The sequence below is a fragment of the Heptranchias perlo genome, chromosome 3 (genome assembly GCF_035084215.1).
Source record: "Heptranchias perlo isolate sHepPer1 chromosome 3, sHepPer1.hap1, whole genome shotgun sequence".
Classification (NCBI taxonomy): domain Eukaryota; kingdom Metazoa; phylum Chordata; class Chondrichthyes; order Hexanchiformes; family Hexanchidae; genus Heptranchias; species Heptranchias perlo.
The window spans coordinates 72,096,783-72,120,233 of NC_090327.1; the positions used below are offsets into that span (position 1 = coordinate 72,096,783).

A 23,451-nucleotide genomic window follows, 5' to 3' on the forward strand; every position below is an offset into this window, starting at 1 on the left:
TCACCCACACAAGGCAAAATCAGTAATAATACACCTGAACTAAACTAGTCTCGATGAGTAACAGCACTTAAACTATATCCATCCGAATACATTGACAGTATTATAATTCTAGCTTTAAAGTATTTTTTTTAAATTTACACCTGTATAAAAGGTTGTCCATAAAAGGAAAAACAATCAAGTTCTCCTACACTGAAGAATACAGGATATGTTTCTTTTATTTGTATTTAGAAAAAAAAAATACAATATTAGCTTTAATGTTTGTAACAAATAATTTTCCTCAGTTTTATGCAATATACTATCAAGAAATCTGAACAATTTCTAATAAATCACTATTACATTTTACATTGTTCTAATTCAACAACTTAGATGGTTATTGAGCTTTTTGGAAATTTCGAAGTATGGATAGAGAGAGAAATAAGCATTGCATTTAGTGGCAGAGCTTTGCAGCACTAATCTGCCCCGAAATGTCCTTGTAATGTAGCAGATAGGCAGTGCTCAAGTTTGGTCAGTTAAATATTAAATTGTTTTTTTCTGTATAGATTAAAATTAAGAGGTTGTAGAATAAATTTTGCATGTCCGTGCAGTGCCAGCGGGTCCTTGCATACAGCCTGTGCACACTGGCAAAGCACACACGCAAAATGCAGTCTCACAAATCATCTTACGTTTACGATATTTTGAGGTGAAATGGAAGAAAAGTTGGGTATTTAATAAAGAATCAAAACCTAATATTAGTGAGTTTTTAATACTGTAAAACCAATGATTTCATAAAGGTAAGGGCATGAAAAGATTCTATACATCATTTTAAGAGATTTTTTTTTAATTGAACCTAAAATATTATTTACTAGACAACAATAACACACCTGTTGATGAGGCACAAACAATAACAACTTGCATTTATATATTGCCCTTAACGTAGTAAAACATCCCAAGGTGTTTCACAGGAGCAATTATCAAACAAAATTTGACACCGAGCTACATAAGGAGATATTAGGACAGATGACCAAATGCTTGGTCAAAGAGGTAGGTATTAAAGGAGCGTCTTAAAGGAGGAGAGGGGTAGAGAGGTGGAGAGGTTTAGGGAGGGAATTCCACAGATCAGAGCCTAGGCAGCTGAAGGCACGGCCATCAATGGTGCAGCGATTAAAATCGGGGATGCGCAAGAGGCAAGAATTAGAGGAGCGCAGAGATCTCAGAGGGTTGTAGGGCTAGAGAAGTTTACAGAGATAGGGAGGAGTGAGGCCATGGTGGGATTTGAAAACAAGGAGGAGAATTTTAAAAATCGAGGCGTTCCCGGACCGGGAGCCAATATAGGTCAGCAAGCACAGGGGTGATGGGTGAACTGGACTCGGTGCAAGTTAGGATCGGGTAGTAGAGTTTTGGATGAGCTCAAGTTTATGGAGGGTGGAAGATGGGAGGTCAGCCAGGAGAGCATTGGAATATACAAGTCTAGCGGTAACAAAGACATGGATGAAGGTTTCAGCAGATGAGCTGAGGCAGGGGCGGAGATGGGCGATGTTACAGAGGCGGAAGTAGGCGGTCTTGGCGGTGGAGCGGTTATGTGGTCAGGAACTCATCTCAGGGTCAAATAGGAGGCAAATATTAGTGAAGAGAAGCCGGGGGTTATCTTTGCATTCCAGGATGATCCTGGAATAGTGAGCAGTTTTGGCAGAGGAAAGCAGGACCCAATAGTGCTTTATGTGGTCAGCCAGATCTGGTGATGAATGGCTAAACCAGTTGTGCACCATAAACGTTCAAGTCTGCATCCGTTGGACTTAAAGGAGCAGAGATGAAGGCCATACCACAGGGAATGACCAGGATGAGAGAGAGAGGAATGATTTTAATGGGGACAAGGGCATCAAAAGGTGAAAGTAAAAGGTGTGATTGAGCAGATCGGTAGCTGCAGAAATGTCGTGGTGAATGGAGGAACAAAGACTAGGCTGATTGCACTACAATTGGACTCTACACCATGAGAGCGGGAAATAAAATAATTCATCTAGTATTTGTACATCTGATCACTGCACAATTACTCCAGTTGGAAAATGCACATATGTGCACGTTGGCTGCGATTTCAATTTTATCCATTTTTGTTCCAACTCCATATGCTTTGAAGAAGGCAGATAGAAACAACCACCATTCTTCCTAGGTTTTACAGATTAAACACTGAAGTTGTGTCAGTCTTTTTTTTTTAGGAAGAAATGCAACACCTTCAGAAGCCTGCAGAAATTGCTGTTGTGCTTGATGTGTCACATGACCATCACCATACAAAAGGGGGAATTTTAACTAGGAGCGAGATTCAGAGCAGGGTGAGCACCAAACGTACCCGACGTTTGGTGCTCACGTGATTTTAACTCCCGGGCTTCATCTGCCTGGCACCAGTCAGCTGCCTGCCTGAAACAGGCAGGAAATGGTAGCTCACCGGCACCATTATTGTATAGTGCACACTAGAAGTATAAAATTTTGATGCCATTAAAGTTCTATGTTCACAGAACTCATGAAAGACCATCATAAATGGGCTGTGTGCTTCACATCCTAATTACTGCAGTGTAGATTAAGTGTGCGCTTTAATATAAAATTGACTTAATTTTTTTTACAGTATTTTTATTGCTAGACTTCTCTGTTCATAGGGTAAAGCAATATCCAAGTGACATGTCTGAAATAAGCAATCACAAAGTCTGAAGGCTGAAGTAGAGAGCTCAGACAGCAGTCCGTTACAAAGCCTGTGGTCGATGCACAGGCAACATGGCAAAATTCATTACCCTTCCTGTTCTTTCACTTGACTTGTGCCAAAAAGGGACAAATCCATTTCCTTTACGAAGCCGAAACTCACAAATTAGCCAAGTGAACAATCAAATAAACACCACAGTGCGAGAGAGACTAGAGGACAAAATATTATAAAACCTCCATTGTAGCATTCCCAGTGACCAGCAACATGGTTAAAAATGCTGAAGTGAGATTTGCTTACTGCAAGGCAGATCGCTATTAAAATCAATTAAGCAGTAATATACATACTGAAGTATAAATTTCGTTCATGGACATCAGACAGGTCTGATTTACCTCATTCTAAAATTTGGTTTGAAAAAAAAGATTAAAGTGGATATAAGCTTTGTAGTGTGAATTTTAGGATACAAAATGTTAAAATGACACTTCTTTCCCTAGTACTTTGATGGAGGCATTAAATTTAATTGGTTCATACACTAATATCCATACAATGTAATTTCAAGGCCAAGTAAAAAGAGTTCAAATGAGGTAAAAGCCAAGCATGGCTCCAAATACAACATTTCTCAATCTCTGCAGTGACCATTAGGTAATGTACACCGACGGTAATGAACAGTAATGTTCAACAATGCATTGAATCTGAAAGCGAGTGAAAAATACAGATTTTATAATACCTGTATATGAGTACTGATGCTTATTTAATTAAAAGGAAAAAATGCAATGTGCTATATGCTACATTTTAAAATTCTTAGAGCCAGTCATTTACACATTTTAGATTTCCAACATACACAGAAACAAGCTATTTTAATATTGCCCAATAAAACAATGTTTTAGCATCATAATGTAGATGTGCTGCAGCTTGATGTAATACATGAACCCAGTTTAAAAGCAAAGCTGTAATTTCAATGAAAAATTAACAGCCAAAAAGTCACTGCATGCAAATTACAAATAAAAATGCAAAGCCAATGTAATCAGTAGACAGTAAACCTAGCTCAAGCTGCATTAAACTGATTGGTCAATTTTGATGTATGTCCACATTATTTAGCCTGTAATCCATTAGTGTCAGTCGTCCATGGACAGTAGGCAGGCCTTAATTTCACGGACTGATACATGATTAAATTCAAGCACACCTGCACAATCCAAACTCGTGCTCTTGTAGGGCTCGTCTGCACTAAATTATCACACCAAGGGTAGATAAAACGTGTAACATTCCTAGTGAGGAAAACGGGTTCAACTTAAGAAAAGCTTTACTAAGTACATCTTTGCATCATATGCATAAATACTTTGAAGTACATGGTTCTTTTTGTCCCTTAAAAACAAAAAAGCCAGGTGTAAAGCTTTTCTTATCCTCTGAATTTATTGGACTGTTTCCAGAGATATTTCTGTTTCCTAATGCAGTCCAGGAACATGATTGCAGTTCAGATGGATTGAGAAAATCTTGGCCAAGGCTATTTTCAGTATTATCCAATTCCAAGAACAATCGCAGTTATTTGTGGCTGTACTCCAAGCCATCTGGATGCACTCAGAATTTCTGATATTCACCACACTGGTTTCTAAAATGACCAGAGCTCCGGATTTCACAGATTTGTTGCTAACACATTTCATACAGTCTATTGTAGCCAAAAGCTCATTTCTGCTTAAGTTAGGCTTGTTCATGGATGAAAGACCAGGAGTGGAAATAGATATTTACATACCTGGGAAAGGTGTTTTACAGAGTAGTCTTCTTTATTAAAGTTTTAAAAAATAGAATATAAACTAAGGGTGGATTTAAAAGAATGCTGCTGGACTCCCACAGTCTCAGAGTTTATCCAGTGAGTAACTAAGCTGTACAGACCAGAATGGTTCCAGGCTTGCTGAGTAAGTTGACCTTAGTCTGAATAGGTAAGAGCATTTCAATTGGCCTCAATGTCCCTGGGTTCAGGAGAGGAAAATTGCCCAGGGTTCATATTCCTGATTGCTGTTTAGCAACCCCTGTGAAAGTGTACATGTATTGACATCAGGTGAGGTCTAGGTAGGGCTCAGCTATGAGACTTTCTATAGTTGACTAACTTGCTGACACTCACTGTCAAGGCTCATACATGTAATGGTCACTTGGGCAAGGCACCAGAGGTGCCCAGCACTGATGGAATCGAACAGCAGCAAGGGATCAGTATCTTCAGGAGAGCAAAGGGAAAAATTAAGTAGAAAAATACATTGCTGTTATACTTGTCTTTATAAATATTGGTTATTTATTTGTAGGAAAAATCCTTTTCATTACAAGTGACACAATCACTGCATGTTCTTTGTTCCAACAGAAAACTCTGTTTCCCTCTAGTGTCTGGATGGATATACTACAGGGGTAATTCCACAACCCTGTTGTCCCAGCAGGGAGCTAGCAGTTGGAGATAGTGCTACAACAGTGTAAGCCCGGTACTCCGACCTGCACTCCCAGTGAGTGGATTCACGAGAGAGCGTGGATTTGCTGCATTACCCCATGTATCCCTCCCTTCCTTCGCAATAGACTGACAGTCTAGTTATTTATTTAGGCATTCTAAAATGTAACAGCCAAACTTTTGAACAGCATAGTCCTTCAGATACAGCAAGGGTCTCCTGTTCCCAAAAGAGAGAATGCAGGTGGGGATGGCTGATCTAGATATTGATGGTTACATAGTCTGATTCAGAACCACTAAAATTAACATTGTGTTTGATCTATATACATTAAGATTCTAGCAAAGCTAATAAATATCTTGTAAGGACTTGCACAACACCAGGTTATAGTCCAACAGTTTTATTTTAAAATCACAAGCTTTCGGAGCTTTCCTCCTTAGTCAGGTGACGAAAGCTCACCTGATGAAGGAGGAAAGCTCCGAAAGCTTGTGATTTAAAATAAAACTGTTGGACTATAACCTGGTGTTGTGCAAGTCCTTACATTTGTCCACCCCAGTCCATCACCGGCATCTCCACATCATAATAAATATCTTGAAGATGCATTTCTAGTCATTTGATGGACCTCTGAGCAGTTATAGTGGAACCAAGTTTGCAAATCACTGTGCAGACAATTGGTTTCACAGAATCATAGACTGGTTACAGCACAGAAGGCGGCCATTTGGAACGTTGAGGCCTTACCGGCTCTCTGCAAGAGCAATCCAGCTAGTCCCACTCCCCTGCCCTATTCCCGTAGCCCTGCAAATTTTTTTCCCTTCAAGTACTTATCAATTTCCCTTTTGAAAGCCATGATTGAATCTGCCTCCACCACCCTTTCAGGCAGTGCATTCCCGATCATAACCACTCACTACGTAAAAAAGTTTTTCCTCATGTCGCCTTTGGTTCTTTTGCCAATCACCTTAAATCTGTATCCTCTGTTTCTCGACCCTTCTGCCAATGGGAAGAGTTTTTCTCTATCTACTCTGTCTAGACCTGTAGGTTTCTATTGCTCATTTAATAGGATCTGATCACCAACTTCGATTTTACTAGATGATATTTCCGATCGGCATGCTCCTTCAGCGTTGCCTTAGCATTGGGATCTTTCTTCAAAATCTTATCAATCTACATTGAAGGGATAGCAGGAGGCACTGCGATTCTCAATTTGTGATGGAACATTGTTGCAGTTGCTTCACCTGTGGTGGAGTGAGGCGTAGCATAGTAGTTATGTACGAATGTCCAAAATTATTGCTGACAAGATAAACCATCCAATTGAGCAGTCTGGATGCACTTCTCATGATTCTCTCAGCCTCAGAATCGGACTGTCCATTGCGGCTTTTGTGTACTGCAAAGATCTTGTCTAGATTGGAAAAGTGGCACTAGCCTTCATAGATTTGGTTATTTCAACTGTTGAAATTTAGGAGAAATCAATCATTCCTAGGAGATAGTCTCCTGAAGAAAATGGTTCACAATAAAAATCAGCACTAATTCTCTATTGCGGATTATCAGATAGATCTGACGTGCATGCAATGCTATCTTATACTCAACAATAGTCACCTAACAGTTGAGACATCTTTTAATAGCTTCTTCTACCTTTCTGTCTAAACCTCAGAACCACAATTTGGCTCTGATGAGAGCTCTGGTTTTGATTATCCATTGTGATGAGAAATATCATTCAATTCTGTAGCTTTGTTGGGATGACTATGCCTCACCATTTAGAATGACATCATCCTTAGTGATAGATAGCACAAAGCAGCCATAGCTGCAGGTAGTCTGCTTTCAATGATTTGCATTCTATGGCTGTTTTGTGTAAGATTCTGTGTTTCTTATTTGAGTGCCTTGGGGGTAGAATGTTGACTTACCAAATTAATTAATTCCTTCAACTCTATATCCAAATAATGATTAATGGCAGAATCCGGATCAGGGTGTCATGATATGTAGTCAGCATTATCAGAGCCAGAGTGATCGTTAACGATCATAAGACTGGACCTGGATTCTTGAAGGCGGCTTAAACTGTGGCGTAGAGAATATGGGAATTAAAGGTTTATGATCTCTAAACACCATAAATCACAGATGTATTGATGGAATTATTGCACAGCCTATGTAATCGTCAACACATTATCTGACTGTAAAGAAAGAACTTGCATTTATTCCAAAGAGCTTTACAGCCAACAAAGTACTTTTTGTAGTGTAGTCACTGTTGTAATGCAGGAAACGTGGCAGCCACTTTGCACACAGCAAGCTCCCACAGATAACAATCAGATAATGGCCAGATAATTTTTTTTTAAATGTGATAATGGTTGAGGGATACATACTGGCCAGAACACCAAGAGAACTCCCCTGCTCTTCATCAAAATAGTGCCATGGGATTTTTTTCCATCCACCCAAGAGGGCAGATGGGGCCTCGGTTTAACATCTCATCTGAAAGACAGCACCTCCAAAAGTGCAGCACTCCCTCAAGTCTCTGGAGTGGGACTTGAACCCACAACCTTCCAACTCAAACAAGAGTGCTACCCACTGAGCCACGGCTGACTAACATCGTTCTGTGGAATTGAGTGAATGTCTAGCGTAGATGATAGTTCTAGCTGCACCAAGATCGTAAGATTAATTCCTAAGCTCACCAGATTGGCACTAACATAATTCTCTATTGGCCTATTGGTACCAAAATAAACCATTACCGTGTAACGAGATAGCGACTGCTTGATCTGAAGTAAGGCATAATCATGACTGTCTTCCTACTTGTAGATACTACTTTTAGTTGTTAGTTCGCATAATCAATCTGTAATTGGAGTCAGATGGCAATCAGGCCTACTCCGCCACAACTTCACCAGATGTATAGCAGAAACCCCATTTACATGTGCAAGTAAACGAGATTTCTGCCATATCTCTAGTGAAGTTATGGCAACAGAGCAGGTCTGAGGAAATTTGCATCCATTGGTCTTTGTTGCGAGAGCAAAAGCGAGAGATGAAAAGAGCCCGTTTTCAGAGTGGGACCATGTCCCAGCTCCAACGCACCCAATTCCAGGTTTGACCCAGACGCGTTTGGACGCGGGCATGCTTCTGACACCCGGAAGTCCCGCCAGAGTCCAGGGATACTCGCTGCAGACATGGCTCATGACACCTGTGAGAAACCCCACCGAGGCACAGCAGCAGTACAACAACAGTCACATCACCACCAGGTCTTTCATTGAACAAGCCATAGGAATGCTGAAGATGCGCTTCAGGAGCGTGGATTGATCTGGGGGAGCCCTGCAGTACTCATCGGCGAGGGTATGCAGGATAACAGTCGTGTATTGCATCCTGCACAACATCGCTCAACAGAGAGGGTTACAGGTGGAGGAGCTCGAATGCGCTCATGAAAGATCTTCATCTGCCGGCAACATTGAAGACGACAATAAGGAGGGGAAGGACCAGAAGGAGGGGGAGGAGGATAAAGATAGGCAACCCATCTCCAGAGCAGCGGCCCACATGGCTGCTCTTAATGCCAGGGAGTCACTCATCGCTAACAGGTTCTCATAATGTGGTCCACAAAGTGAAGATAGTGAACTATTCAGGCTGCCAGGAACGACCACCAACACCAGCAACCCCCACCCTCTCTCCATTTGCACAAAACAGTTCTTCAAACACCCATACACCCATTGTAAACGCGCCCAATGGGTGGCATCACGTCTTGCCGTTCATGATGAAGCACATGAAAGGGCGCTGTCACAAAAGGGACTCAAAAATGGACAAGACGTGGCAGTGGTGGTGAGAATTGTGACATTTATCGTGCATTTAAGAAAAAAAATAGAAATGAAAACTGCGACATTGCATCAGACACCCTCGTGCATACCCTCTGTGATTACGAAATCTTAGCCTTTCCTTCCTGGCGCTTCGACGTGGTGCATCCCCTGTGGCTTCAGCAGAGGTAGTGATAGGTTGCTCAGATCCCTGTCCTGACTGCTGTGATGCTTTCGGCCTATGGTCTCTGGGTTTTGGAGCCCGTGAGGGCCTCGCCAAATAATGCTCCACCTGCACCTGTGCAGGGGCAGACTTAGCCATCGGGAGAGGAGGCAGCATTGCAGGTACTGGCTGTTGGGGGGGGGTTGCCCAACGGTTGACAAATGGGAGCACATTGAATGGAGTTCCCACTTCCATGTCCCCTTTCACCATCATCCCTTTCCTGGGCCAGCTTAACATCACTCCTACCACTCTGCTGGACAACAGCTTAGAGCAGATCTGTGACACGTTCGTAGGCCATGGCTAAAGTTTCTGTCTGCCTGTCTGCCTGCCTGCCTGTTTAAGGCAGCAGACATGCTGGCATCTAAAGTCTGCATGGCCGTTGTCATGGCCTGAATGGACCCATTTGTGAGCCATGCTTGAAGCTCAATCGAGGCTTCCATTCTCTCCATTACAGACATTCCCACAATTACCTGCACCACCAGTCCACGAATGCTGGAGGTAGACTCCTCCATCCTATCTGCTATTGTGGAGAATGTGCATGGCACGTTTTCCAGTACCTCGCAACGGTGCAGCTTTACCTCGATCATTCTCAACGATGGCCCCCGGGGTTCAGCATCTGTGTCCAGCTGAGCAGAGCTTGGAGAGGAGTGCACCCTCTGACGGGGACTCTCCACAGCTACCTCTGCCAACAGTGTCTGCTCATGCACACTCGAGTGGTGAATCACCAGGTGACAACCCAACTATCTGCCTAACAGGACCCACCAAAGTGACAGTGTCTGCGCTGGTGCATGGCTGGATATGATGTGACAGTGCACCCTCAGAGGAATTGCCCTCTTCCATGGCCCATGCCTCATGAATCCTTGAAGGCCCTGGAAGAGAACATAAAGCAATATTAACAATCAATCATCGCAGAAATTAGTTTGCAATGAACATACTGGAACAGGTCAATCATTGATAACACCTATTCGTGATGTGTGTGAAGAATGTTAATGTTCTGTCACCTGCCATATGTGGTTGCCAGTCTCTCCATCTCAGACGGCCAGGCATTCAACCGTGTGGCTGAGCTCCAACATCTCCTCCACCACCTCTGTCAGGGGCACTATCTGTGATGGCCCCCCTCCAATCCTATACCTCTCCCATGCATTTTGCGTTCTCTTCTCCTACTAGGGGAGAAAGAACAGACATGTGAGTGAGGGTAACAGGGTCACACGATGGATACATTGCTTTGTGTGAGGCTGACAATGAAAGAGATGCATCAGAGGGAGACGATCAGACAGATTCATAACATTGCATCAGGATTAGGGTGAGTGGGAGTGGTGGGTTCACAAATGGGGTGGTGAGGAAGTGCACAGAAAGTGAAGGTAAGTTGATAATGAGACTTAAGTGTGTTTGAGGAGTGATGAGATGGAGTCGGCTTGGCAAAAGAGTGGGGCGGGGGGAGCAATGTACACCACAGGATGTAGGTGAATCAGTAACGGTACACCCTTTTCCTGATCTGTCATTAAAGTGCTTCCTGCACTACCCACAACCTTGCCACTGTGCTCCTGCTGCTCAGCTCCTCTACCACCTCAAGCCACCAGTTATTTGTGGTGGAGGCAGGGCGCTTCGTCCAATCAGCCAAGTACAGTATCTCCCTCCTGCTCCTCACACCAACCAGTAGTAACTCAAGAGAAGAGTCATTAAAGTAGAGTGCTGCATCTCTGCACATTCCTCCTTTCTCCCTCAAAATCCATGGTTGCAATGGCCCTTTATATACTCCAGTTCCCAGCACGTCACTCAGGTGCGCAGTACACCTGCTGCGCAGCTTGGAGACGTGAAACCTGGAAGTTACATTTATGGGCCTTCAATTTAGTTGCGATCGCTCAAACAGACACACGGAAAATTTTTCCGGATTTCCCACACAACTATTTACCGCCCAGCTGAGTTCACGCTGCCATGTAAAAATTATGCTCGATGTATATTGATCAGTTCCACTTTATCTAAAGTTTTGCACTTTGGCATCTTTTCATGTCTGCCATAAAAGACTTTACCACTCAAAATATGACAAAATACTGCGCTGTCCACCATGAAGTTTGCAAATTCACAACTCATGTCACAATTTATTTTAAAACAAACAATTGGACTTGGCAGAAAACCCTCTTCTAATTCATGGAATTTTCAGCCCTAGTAAAAGCTGCACAGCTCTGGAGTACCAGTTATAACAATTTGGTATTTCATTTGCACCAGGTCTAGAATGATAGAATTCAGTTAATATTTCATATGAACGTGGTTTGTTTCATCACGTGAGTTATCTGTAATGGCCGTAATACAGTTGCAATAGACTAATTACCTGTAACAAATTATACATGTCAGGCACTACACTACATTACTGTCAGCACCTATCTGTGGAGCAGATACATTCTGTAAACTGAGTGAATTATATGGCCAGAACAGTAAAGGAGCCAGCATGAATGTGCAGCAAGCTGGATTACTGATGGTATAAACTAGTATCTATAAAGCAATGAAAGCAGTTTGGGGATTTGTTCGGCTCAGATGATGCAAGTCTCATCTACCTGCCTTCTGGTATGTACTGTATGTTAGCTAAATTTTTCTCCAGTTTCTCAGCCATCATTAATGATCAATGCACCAGTTTTTGGTTGGTCGCTTCCAGAACCATTGCCAAATTTAAAAGCTCACTCAGGCACTGATCTATTATTCAATGAGAACGGGTATTAAGCTTTGCCTTCTACAGAAAGGTTCCCTGGGTACATTAAAGGCCCAAAACTTTCCATAACAATATCAGCCAAATATAATACCAATCTGAATCTTACTAAGTGGAAAATTCTAAGAAGTTATATTTAAAAGAACTGCAAGTTTAATGCTACCCCACTTCACCAACAGATCAGTTCCAATCTAGCTAAAATGAATCTCCTAACTTTGCACACTTCTTAATAGAGAGAGTCATCGTACTCACCCCCAAACTGCTCCCATCCTCCCTTCTGCCACTGGAAAATAATCGTTGCAACCAGTAGAGGTCATTTTCCAGTGGTTGCATCAGCAATGAAGCTAGGAATCTGGCAGAGCCCCCAAGGAAATTCGGGACAAAGATTACAATTTTTGTAGTGGTGGATTAGTAATTTTGGAAGAAGAACGTAAGCTCTGATAAAGCAAAATGTATTTTCTAGATGGGCCTAGGAGCAATGTCCCCTGGGAAATCGACTTTTTTTTTTAAAGTACATTTTTCAGCATTTTGAAGTGTATTATGCTACAGCATTGAGAGCGAGACGGAGATAGAGCTCAGCAACATCAAGGAAGGAGAGACCCAAACAGCAGTCCACCTCTGGTGCAAGTGAATTTACCCTGTATTTCTCTTGGCAACTTCTGCCACGTTCAAAAAATAAACCACCATAGGTGGGACAGCCCGATCAATTCCAAGATTTAGAATTATATCATTGCAATAAAACATACAAGTTTAAGAACTCATTTCCCGATCGCTCTGCTTCATTGGCTCAATATCTGTTTTTCCTGATGCCACTGTGAAGTACTTATAAAGTTGTTGATGATTGTCTACTGGAGTCATTTGAGTCAGCCTAAAGCACCGTTCAAGATCTGGCTAACAGTGTGGAAGTGTTTATGCTCATCATGCAGGAGGGCTACTCAACACTGCAGTCTACCATCAAGTGGTGGCAATTCCAAGGGCATCTATAAAGACCCCAGGACCAGGCATCCTAAGCTCAGAGTGCATCAGGAAAGTGCCCAAACTGCTGCTATATAGGCCTTGGATTCCAAACTACAACAGGATCTCATCTGGCTTCAATATGCTGGTGGATTGGATGGAGACAGCCATGACATAGGGTCAGACTGACCTTATTGCTGTCCAGAGACCAGCTCCCATACAGGTCATTGGGCATGCTGGAAAAGTGCCCAGCAGAATGGAGTGAGCTGTCGCTCAGATGACACCATATCTGTCCCTTTGAGCCTATGTGCTTAATAAATGTAGATTAGCAATAATACTGTGGGGGAGGAATTCCTGGAGTGCGTATATGATGGATTTCTAGACCAATATGTTGAGGAACCAACTAGAGAACAGGCGATCCTAGACTGGGTATTGTGCAATGAGAAAGGATTAATTAACAATCTTGTTGCGCGGGGTCCCCAGTCCACTTCAATCAATTCCGCTCTCATAAAGGAGACTATGGTGGTATGAGAGCGGAATTGATTAAAGTGGACTGGGAAAATAGATTAAAGGGTAAGACGGTACATGAGCAGTGGTGTTCATTTAAGGAGTTATTTTACAACTTAAAAAAAATATATATTCCACTGAGGAAAAAAGGGTGTAAAAGAAACGACAGCCATCCGTGGTTAAGAAAAGAAATTAAGGATAGTATCCGACTAAAAACAAGGACATATAAGGTAGCCAAACTTAGTGGGAGGATAGAAGATTGGGAAGTCTTCAAAAGACAGCAAAAAGTAACGAAAGGATTGATTAAGAAAGGGAAGATAGATTATGAAAATAAATTAGCAAAAAATATAAAAACAGACAGCAAGAGTTTCTACAGTTATATAAAAAGAAAAAGTGTGGCTAAGGCAAACGTAGGTCCCTTAGAGGATGAGACTGGGAAATTAATGGTGGGAAACATGGAGATGGCAAAAATGCTGAACAAATATTTTGTTTCAGTCTTTACGGTAGAGGACACTAAGAATATCCCAACACTGGACAAACAAGGGGCTCTAGTGGGGGGGGGGGGGAGGAGCTAAATACAATTAAAATCACTACAGAATTGGTACTCAGTAAATTAATGGGACTCAAGGCGGATAAATCCCCTGGACCTGATGGCTTACATCCTAGGGTCTTGAGGGAAGTGGCAGTAGGGATTGTGGATGCTTTAGTAATAATTTTCCAAAATTCTCTGGACTCGGCAAATGTTCTGGCAGATTGGAAAACTGCTAATGTAACACCCTTATTTAAAAAGGGTAGTAGGCAGAAGGCTGGAAATTATAGACCAGTTAGCCTAACATCTGTGGTGGGTAAAATTTTGGAGTCTATTATTAAGGAGACAGTAGCAGAACATTTGGATAAACATAATTTAATTGGACAAAGTCAGCATGGCTTTACGAAGGGGAAGTCATGTCTGACAAATTTGCTTGAGTTCTTTGAGGACATAACGTACAGGGTGGATAAAGGGGAACCAGTGGATGTAGTGTGTTTAGACTTCCAGAAGGCATTCGACAAGGTGCCACATAAAAGATTATTGCTCAAGATAAAGAATCACTGGATTGGGGGTAATATTCTGGCATGGGTGGAGGGTTGGTTATCCAACAGGAAGCAGAGTTGGGATAAATGGTTCATTCTCGGACTGGCAACCAGTAGCCAGTGGTGTTCTGCAGGGGTCGGTGCTGGGTCCCCAACTCTTTACAATCTATATTAACGATTTGGAGAGGGGACAGAGTGTAACGTATCAAAGTTTGCAGATGATACAAAGATGGGAGGGAAAGTAGAGAGTGAGGAGGACATAAAAAACCTACAAGGGGATATAGACAGGCTGGGTGAGTGGGCGGAGATTTGGCAGATGCAATACAATATTGGAAAATGTGAGGTTATGCACATTGGCAGGAAAAATCAGAGAGCAAGTTATTATCTTAATGGCAAGAAACTGGAAAGTACTGCAGTACAAAGGGATCTGGGGGTCCTAGTGCAAGAAAATCAAAAAGTTAGTATGCAGGTGCAGCAGGTGATCAAGAAGGCCAACGGAATGTTGGCTTTTATTGCTCAGGGGATAGAATATAAAAACAGGGAGGTATTGCTGCAGTTATATAAGGTATTGGTGAGACCGCACCTGGAATACTGCATACAGTTTTGGTCTCCATACTTAAGAAAAGACATACTTGCTCTCGAGGCTGTGCAAAGAAGGTTCACTCGGTTAATCCCGGGGATGAGGTGGCGGACATATGAGAAGAGGCTGAGCAGATTGGGACTCTACTCATTGGAGTTCAGAAGAATGAGAGGCGATCTTATTGAAACATATAAGATTGTGAAGGGGTGGATGCGGTAAGGATGTTCCCAAGGATGGGTGAAACTAGAACTAGGGGGCATAATCTTAGAATAAGGGGCTGCTCTTTCAAAACTGAGATGAGGAGAAACTTCTTCACTCAGAGGGTAGTAGGGCTGTGGAATTTGCTGCCCCAGGAAGCTGTGGAAGCTACATCATTAAATAAATCTAAAACAGAAATAGACAGTTTCCTAGAAGTAAAGGGAATTAGGGGTTACGGGGAGCGGGCAGGAAATTGGACATGAATTTAGATTTGAGGTTAGGATCAGATCAGCCATGATCTTATTGAATGGTGGAGCAGGCTCGAGGGGCCGATTGGCCTACTCCTGCTCCTATTTCTTATGTTCTTATGTTCTTATGAAAGAGCGACCATAACATGATAGAATTCCTCATTAAGATGGAGCATGAAGTAGTTGAATCCAAAACTAGGGTCCTGAATCTAAATAAAGGAAATTACGAAAGTATGAGGTGAGAGTTGGCTAGGATAGACTGGGGAACTTTACTAAAAGGGATGACGGTGGATAGGCAATGGCTAATATTTAAAGAACGTGTGCAGGAATTACAACAATTATTCAACTCTGTCTGGCACAAAAATAAAACAGGTAAGGTGGCTCAACCGTGGCTTACAAAAGAAATTAGGGATAGTATTAGATCCAAAGAGGAGACATATAAAATTACCAGAAAACGTGGCAACCCTGAGGATTGGGAGCAGTTTAGAATTCAGCAAAGGAGAACAAAGAGATTGATTAAGAGGGGAAAAATAGAGTATGAGCGTAAACTAGCAGGGGACATAAAAACTGACTGTAAAAGCTTCTATAAATATGTCAAGAGAAAAAGATTAGTGAAGACAAATGTAGGTCCCTTACAGTCAGAAATGGGGAACAAAGAAATGGCAGAACAATTAAACACATACTTTGGTTCTGTCTTCATAAGGAGATCACAAATGACTTCCTGGAAATGTTAGGGAACCAAGGGTCTAGTGAGAGGGAGGAACTGAAGGAAATCAGTATTAGTAAAAAAGTGCTAGGGAAATTAATGGGGTTAAAGGCTGACAAATCCCCAGGGCCTGATAATCTACATCCCAGAGTACTAAAGGAAGTGGCCCTGGAAATAGTAGATGCATTGGTGATCATCTTCCAAAATTCTATAGACTCTGGAACAGTTCCTACAGATTGGAGGGTGGCAAATGTAGCCCCACTATTTAAAAAAGGGAGAGAAAAAAAACAGGGAATTACAGACCAGTTAGCCTAACATCAGTAGTGGGGAAAATGCTCGAGTCGATTATAAAGGATGTGATAACAGAACACTTAGAAGGCATTAACGGGATTGGACAAAGTCAGCATGGGTTTATGAAAGGGAAATCATGCTTAACAAATCTACTGGAGTTTTTTGAGGAGGTAACTAGTAGAATAACTAGTGGATGTGGTGTATTTGGATTTTCAGAAGGCTTTTGATAAGGTCCCACACAAGAGGTTAGTGTGCAAAATTAAAGCACATGGGATTCGGGGTAATATACTGGCATGGATTGAGAATTGGTTGACAGACAGGAAACAGAGAGTAGGAATAAATGGGTCTTTTTCCGGGTGGCAGGCAGTGACTAGTCGGGTACCGCAGGGATCAGTGCTTGGGCCCCAGCTATTCATAATATATATCAATGATTTGGATGAGGGAACGGAATGTAACATTTCCAAGTTTGCAGACGACACAAAGCTGGGGTGGAATGTGAGCTGTTAGGAGGATGCAAAAAGAGGCTCCAATGTGATTTAGACAAGTTGGGTGAATGGGCAAGAACATGGCAGATGCAGTATAACATGGATAAATGTGAGGTTATCCACTTTGGTTGTAAAAAACAGAAAGACAGATTATTGTCTGAATGGTGATAGATTGGGAAAAGGGGAGGTACAAAGAGACCTGGCTGTCCTTGTACACCAGACGTTGAAAGCAAGCATTCAAGTGCAGCAAGCAGTTAGGAAGGCAAATGGTATGTTTTTTTTATATTCGTTCATGGGATGTGGGCGTCGCTGACGAGGCTAGCATTTATTTTATTTTTTTTATTCGTTCACAGGATGTGGGCGTCGCTGGCGAGGCCAGCATTTTTTGCCCATCCCTAATTGCCCTTGAGAAGGTGGTGGTGAGCCACCTTCTTGAACCGCTGCAGTCCGTGTGGTGAAGGTTCTCCCACAGTGCTGTTAGGAAGGGAGTTCCAGGATTTTGACCCAGCGACGATGAAGGAACGGCGATATATTTCCAAGTCAGGATGGTGTGTGACTTGGAGGGGAACGTGCAGGTGGTGTTGTTCCCATGTGCCTGCTGCTCTTGTCCTTCTAGGTGGTGGAGGTCGTGGGTTTGGGAGCTGCTGTCGAAGAAGCCTTTGCGAGTTGCTGCAGTGCATCCTGTGGATGGTACACACTGCAGCCACAGTGCGGCGGTGGTGAAGGAAGTGAATGTTTAGGGTGGTGGATGGGGTGCCAATCAAGCGGGCTGCTTTGTCCTGGATGGTGACGAGCTTCTTGAGTGTTGTTGGAGCTGCACTCATCCAGGCAAGTGGAGAGTGTCCCATCACACTCCTGACTTGTGCCTTGTAGATGGTGGAAAGGCTTTGGGGAGTCAGGAGGTGAGTCACTCGCCGCAGAATACCCAGCCTCTGACCTGCTCTTGTAGCCATAGTATTTATATGGCTGGTCCAGTTAAGTTTCTGGTTAATGGTGACCCCCTAGGATGTTGATGGTGGGGGATTCGGCGATGGTAATGCCGTTGAATGTCAAGGGGAGGTGGTCAGACTCTGTCCAATGAAGCTCAACATAAGCTCAAGGAACAGCACCTTATCTTTCGTTTCGGCACTTTACATCCTTCTGGACTAACACCAATTTCAATAACTTCAGATCATAACCACTGCTCCCATTACATTTTTTTTGTGGCACTGCAGTTGCTGATAATGGTTCTGCTGTTCCCATTTACAGCTCTAGACCCATCTTTTGTTTCTTAACCTGTCCCATTACCACCCTCCTTGCCTTGCACCATCATCCCTTTTGTCCTTTAATCACTCGTGCCCTCTACCCTATCACAGACCTTCCCTTTTATTCTTTCCTCCTCTCCCTCCCCCCTTTCCCTGGCTCTGTACTTGCTTAAAAAGTTTAACTCTAACATCATCGAGTTTTGACAATAGTTCTTCGACCTGAAATATTAATGTTTCTTTCCCCACAGATGCTGCCTGACTTGCTGAGCTTCGCCAACATTTTCAGTTTTTATTTCAGATTTCCAGCATCCACAATATTTTGCTTTTGATAATCTGTGCATGGCTGGCACAGGGCATTTATCACATTCTGGGATTTGATCTTTTTTCACGGAAAGTATTTGGGAATGAGTTATGCTCAAGTGTTTAAACTAAAATATGAGAATTTGCTGAGTTTTAAAATGCCACAGGCTGCAGCCTCGGAGACAGTGTGGGGTGGAGTGAGGAGTTGAGACATTAACAAGTCAGGTACTGTAGATGTTTCCACAGTGATTGGGGACATTAAGTAATTTGTTATCTTGTTTCAAAAAGCCTAGCAAAATATTCACATTATTGGGGGGAGGAAAGAAAAGAGAAGGGAGGTGAGTTTAAACCCCAAGAACGGGTGGATTGCGGGCAGGTGGGAGTCAAAAATAGTTGTTTTTTGGGGTCTCAACCACAACATTTTTGGAATTTGCATTCCCAGTGGGAAGCCTGTACTTTTACGTACCGTTAAACCCAGAAATAAAGCCGGTTGCGGTCGCGACCCAAAAAACAACTATTTTCAAATCCCACCTGCCCCCAACCCACCCATTCTTAGGGTTTAAAATCACCCTAAGGTGTCTGCTGAGAACTGATCTTGGGAGAGAGGGAAGTTGGTTTGGTTTACAGACCTACAGTGAATCCCTGAATAGAGAAGGAGTTGGAGGCACTACCGTCCTTCTAATGAATGCAGAGAGAAAAGGACAAAGACTGGTTGATAGTCAGTCAGTTTTCAAAATAGGAGCAGTCTTGGGCCTGGAAGCTAAAATGTAAGAGGTCAGTTGTTGCAGTTAGAAATTGTATAGAAAAAAAGACAATACCAAAAACAAGTAAGTCTAGCCTCAAGAAGGGCAGAGTGGTGGTTTAATAATTTTACTTCTTCCTTGAAAAAAATGAGTGAAGTAAGATTTGTTTACAACTGTTACTCTGTATGTTCACTTGCTGTCTGTAAAATAAAGCAGCTTAGCGATTCTATTGTTTCACTAAAGTGCTTTCAGTCTGTCTACAGGAAGATTGGAGAAGTGCATGCAAGGGCACATGTGAAAGACACAATATCCAGTTCAGATCACACTCCTAGGTTACATTATCATGTAATTAGATATTAGGCAGTACAGGCACACTCGTGAACATAGGACGTTTGGACCATTTACAGGTGTGATCAGCACTACTGTACCCATCAAAATATCTAAGCAGACGGGAAATTTGTGAGCATTACTGGTCATGACTGAAGAGATGATGTGGAGATGCCGGTGATGGACTGGGGTGGACAAATGTAAGGAGTCGCATAACACCAGGTTATAGTCCAACAGCTTTATTTGAAATCACAAGCTCACCTGACGAAGGAGGAAGCCTCAGAAAGCTTGTGATTTCAAATAAAGCTGTTGGACTATAACCTGGTGTTGTAAGACTCCTTACATATGACTGAAGAGGACAGTCTTCATCTCCAAGGCATCATACTTTAAGTCTGTCTTCAAATAAGGATGACCTTGTCTTAAAACGAAAGCATCACGATTGCTGCCGGGAAGCATACATTGGCCTGCATGACCTGAGTTTGCTGGTCACTGACCAGCTATACATTGATGGAGTGAAAGCCTTTTCTGTTCATGTAGGCCATAGCCTGGTTTCTAAGGCCTGAGAGGTTAAATAAGCATCAATTACCCCCTGTACTTGGGGAAATCTAGTAATATAATGGAATTGCACTGCTGTGGCTTTTTGTTGGGGAAAGCAATGAAGGTCTTTGCCCTGTTAAACAATGCATCAATTACCTGCTTGATGCATCTTTCTACTACAAATTGGTTTAATTCCCAATGTATCCAGTGGCAGGCTGGGAGCAGCTAAAAGGCACATAAATTGCTGATGGTGATCACCTTGACTGCCAACAGCAGTGCCAATGCTGTGGTCCGCAACTGCTTCTCTGCTAAAACTGAGCCTTTGAAGTCACTTCTCCTCCAACACTACCAGGTGGCTGTGCCTGGATCTGTATATAGAGTTCCTGGAGTAATGACAGATGCAGACAGTCCACCTCTGCTGCAAACCAATCTCTCTGGCATTTCTTTTTCTTCCTTTTCCAACAAACACAAGCAGTGAGGAGCACTGAAAACAACAGCCATTACTTTAAATTAAAGTGGAGTAACCATAAATTGAACAGTCCAGCTTTAGAGGCCTCAGAGTGACTGGTCTGTAATATACATAGTAAGTAGTTGGCCAAGTGCACTGCATAAAAAACAGGATTGGTTATTTGTGTTAAATTAAACACTGTTTACTAGAGCAATGATACCTGATTGATAATCGAGTATGGAAAATGGCACACTTCACTAAGCACAGGGAGCTTGCAAGTTTATGAACTCATGATTTCTTGGCTCCAACTCATCGATTTCATGCTAATAAAACCTTTCCCACCCATTGGGAAATACAGCCTATAGAGAGAGTGAACTACATAAAGATATAAAGCATAAAGAGACCGAAGGAATAGAGACAGAAAAAGAAAGAATGAAAGAGTTGGAGACAAACAGTGGTGACAATGAGAAAATGTGTGAGGCAGAGAAAGTCACAAAGAATCAGAGTACGAAACAAGCAAGGAGACAGTTACTGGAAGAGGGACAATTTTTGTTTTTATTTTTGTTGTAAATGGGAGATCAACTATTTTTAAAAAAAAATCTAGTCACATCCAGTTCTTCAGAATGCTGGATTGTAAAAGCACTGTTGAAAGTACTTTGAATGTACAATCTGAGAATCCTGTTGAAGGAAAACTTGCCAGCAATGACATCAAAATGTAAACAGCAAAACAGAAACGGGGTGCATTTTTCCACAGCAGTTATAAAAACAGACAAAAACAATATCAAAAGATAGACTTTTTTTAAAAAAAGGACCATTGTCACTAGAAAGTTTTCATGTAGGATTAGTTCCTACAATAGCCTTCCTGAAAAGCAGCTTTATCACCAGGGGAATTTGCATTGTAGAGGATGTCTTGTCTATAACTCTTCTACTGCACAGACCTTTGCAATGTTTTTTTAGAGGGAGCAATACCGGTAGCATCATTTGTATTATTACATTTTAAGGTGTGACATTTTTGACAGCAAGTAGAATTTGCAATGAGATAACTTCCCTGTATCTCACTTTACACAATGACCCTTTGAAAATAAGTTTGAGTTCCCTTTGGAGTTTGCACATGTTTTAAGCCACTTCATTGTATGGAAGGACTTGTACAAACACAGTCCAACCTTCTAATTACAGTTATACAGATTAATTGGAGATTGGATCTATTGATCTGAACCCAACTGATCATCTGAATATGGAACTTACAACCAGATGTGTACCTATTGTGTACCACAGAATTGGAAACTATTAAACAATTTAAAAATCACAACCCAATTTATACACATTTAATTGGCAGCTGGTTTCAAACTGGCAGATTCACACTCCACAGTAAACAAATTTACATGGTACAATTTGTTTGAAAACAGCTGCAAATTCTGTGCAAAATCTATTTAACAGCTGCCATGTAAATGGGGTATTTGAGTAGACTCCAAGATGTGACATCCATAGGAGACCACCAAAAGGAAACATCTGTCAGCATGAGACAGCAGCAAATAACTTTCGAAATATTCTTCATAATGGAGGCAATTCAATCTATTTATTTACCATATTAAATATGACGGGGAACTGACAACAGCACAAATCAAAGCGCTGTAATGAACAGGTAAACTCAATATTTTTTTTAAAAAGCGCCAACATATTGTTTGCTCCTAATTATTAATAGCTTTGGGATTTTCCTTTGAAACATAAAGGTCAATTCAGAACACAAATTGGAATGCTATAGATATATTACACAAAGTCTCCAAACATAAATGCATTTTGAAAATCAATATCTGCAGAAAAAACATACAAGTCACACAACAGGAAGGACTGTGTTTTCATTAATATGTAATGTGGAAATATTTTTTTTAAGAAAGGTCCACTTCAGCTCATCCAAAACTCTGCTGCCCATATCCCATCCATCCAGTCCTGCTCAGCTATCAACACCTGTCCTTGCTGACTTACATTGGAGGCAGTAGGGGAGCGAGGAGCCAATTTAAAATTCTCACCCTCCTTTTTAAATCCCTTCATGGCTTCACCCCTCACTAACTCTAACCTCCTCCAATCCCACCAAACTTTCCATTCTTCCGACTCTGGCCTCTTGTCCATCCCCCCCACCCCCGCCTCCCCCTTTCCACCCCAGCATTGGTGGCCATACCATCAACCATGTAGGCCATATGCTCTGGAATTCCTTCCCTAAACCTCCCCACCTCTCTCAAGACCCTCCTTAATTGCCTCCATTTATTTGACCAAGTTTTTGGTCACCCCTTCTTTGGTTTGGAGAACATATTTGTCTAATTATGTCTGTGAGAAGCACCTAGTGATGTTTTTCTACATTAAAGATACTATATAAATATATGTTGTTGTCTATAGGAGTCACTTAATATACCAGAAATAAGATACAGAAGGTAAATGACTTACTTCAGCGAATTCTTAAAGCTATTTAAACTCAAAACATCAAATAGCTTGGCCCTGAAAATCGACGAGTCCTGCTCTGCTGCCATAAAAATGATGTGGAGATGCCGGTGATGGACTGGGGTCTTCGGTTCACATCGTTCACCTGACGAAGGAGGTAGCCTCCGAAAGCTTGTGAATTTAAAATAAAATTGCTGGACTATAACTTGGTGTTGTAAAATTGTTTACAATAAAAATGATGGCGTGGGACTTCAAGCCATTGGCCAGTACTGCTCCTGACCTCGTCCAAATTCCTGAGATCAAGTGCATTAGCATAAAGTAGGTGGGCACCTACACTATTCGCAGTGCAGCTGGGCTACTGCATCTAAGAGTTAACGGTGCGGGATGAAGATCCTTAAAGCAGCTCATTTGCTTGCTGTAAGGAAATTGGTCTTTTGGGCAATCACTCCACAATCGGCTGCGCAAAAGGAACTTGGCATTTCAAAACCTTATTGGCCCCATTTCCACCAGGATAAGATCCTGGCGCATTACATATGCCTGCTTCATAATATTAGGAGTAAGGACCACATATGCTTCGGTCCTCTCAAAATGAGGCATCATTATGCCACAACTGAAATGGAT

The 23,451-nt window shown here is 42.1% G+C and overlaps 1 protein-coding gene across 2 annotated transcripts in view; it reads right to left on the bottom strand.

Annotated features, from left to right (window-relative positions):
• The window catches only part of cyp7b1 (cytochrome P450, family 7, subfamily B, polypeptide 1), a 204,013-nt gene that overhangs the window by 164,941 nt on the left and 15,621 nt on the right, over positions 1–23,451 (bottom strand). The window contains exon 2 of one of the 2 annotated variants that reach the window (XM_067980173.1): positions 22,837–23,001. The exons of the other annotated variant lie outside the window; for it this stretch is intronic. Within the exon in view, the coding sequence (XP_067836274.1) occupies positions 22,837–23,001 (165 nt within the window). The remainder of the gene's footprint in view (positions 1–22,836; positions 23,002–23,451) is intronic. 2 annotated transcript variants of the gene reach the window in all.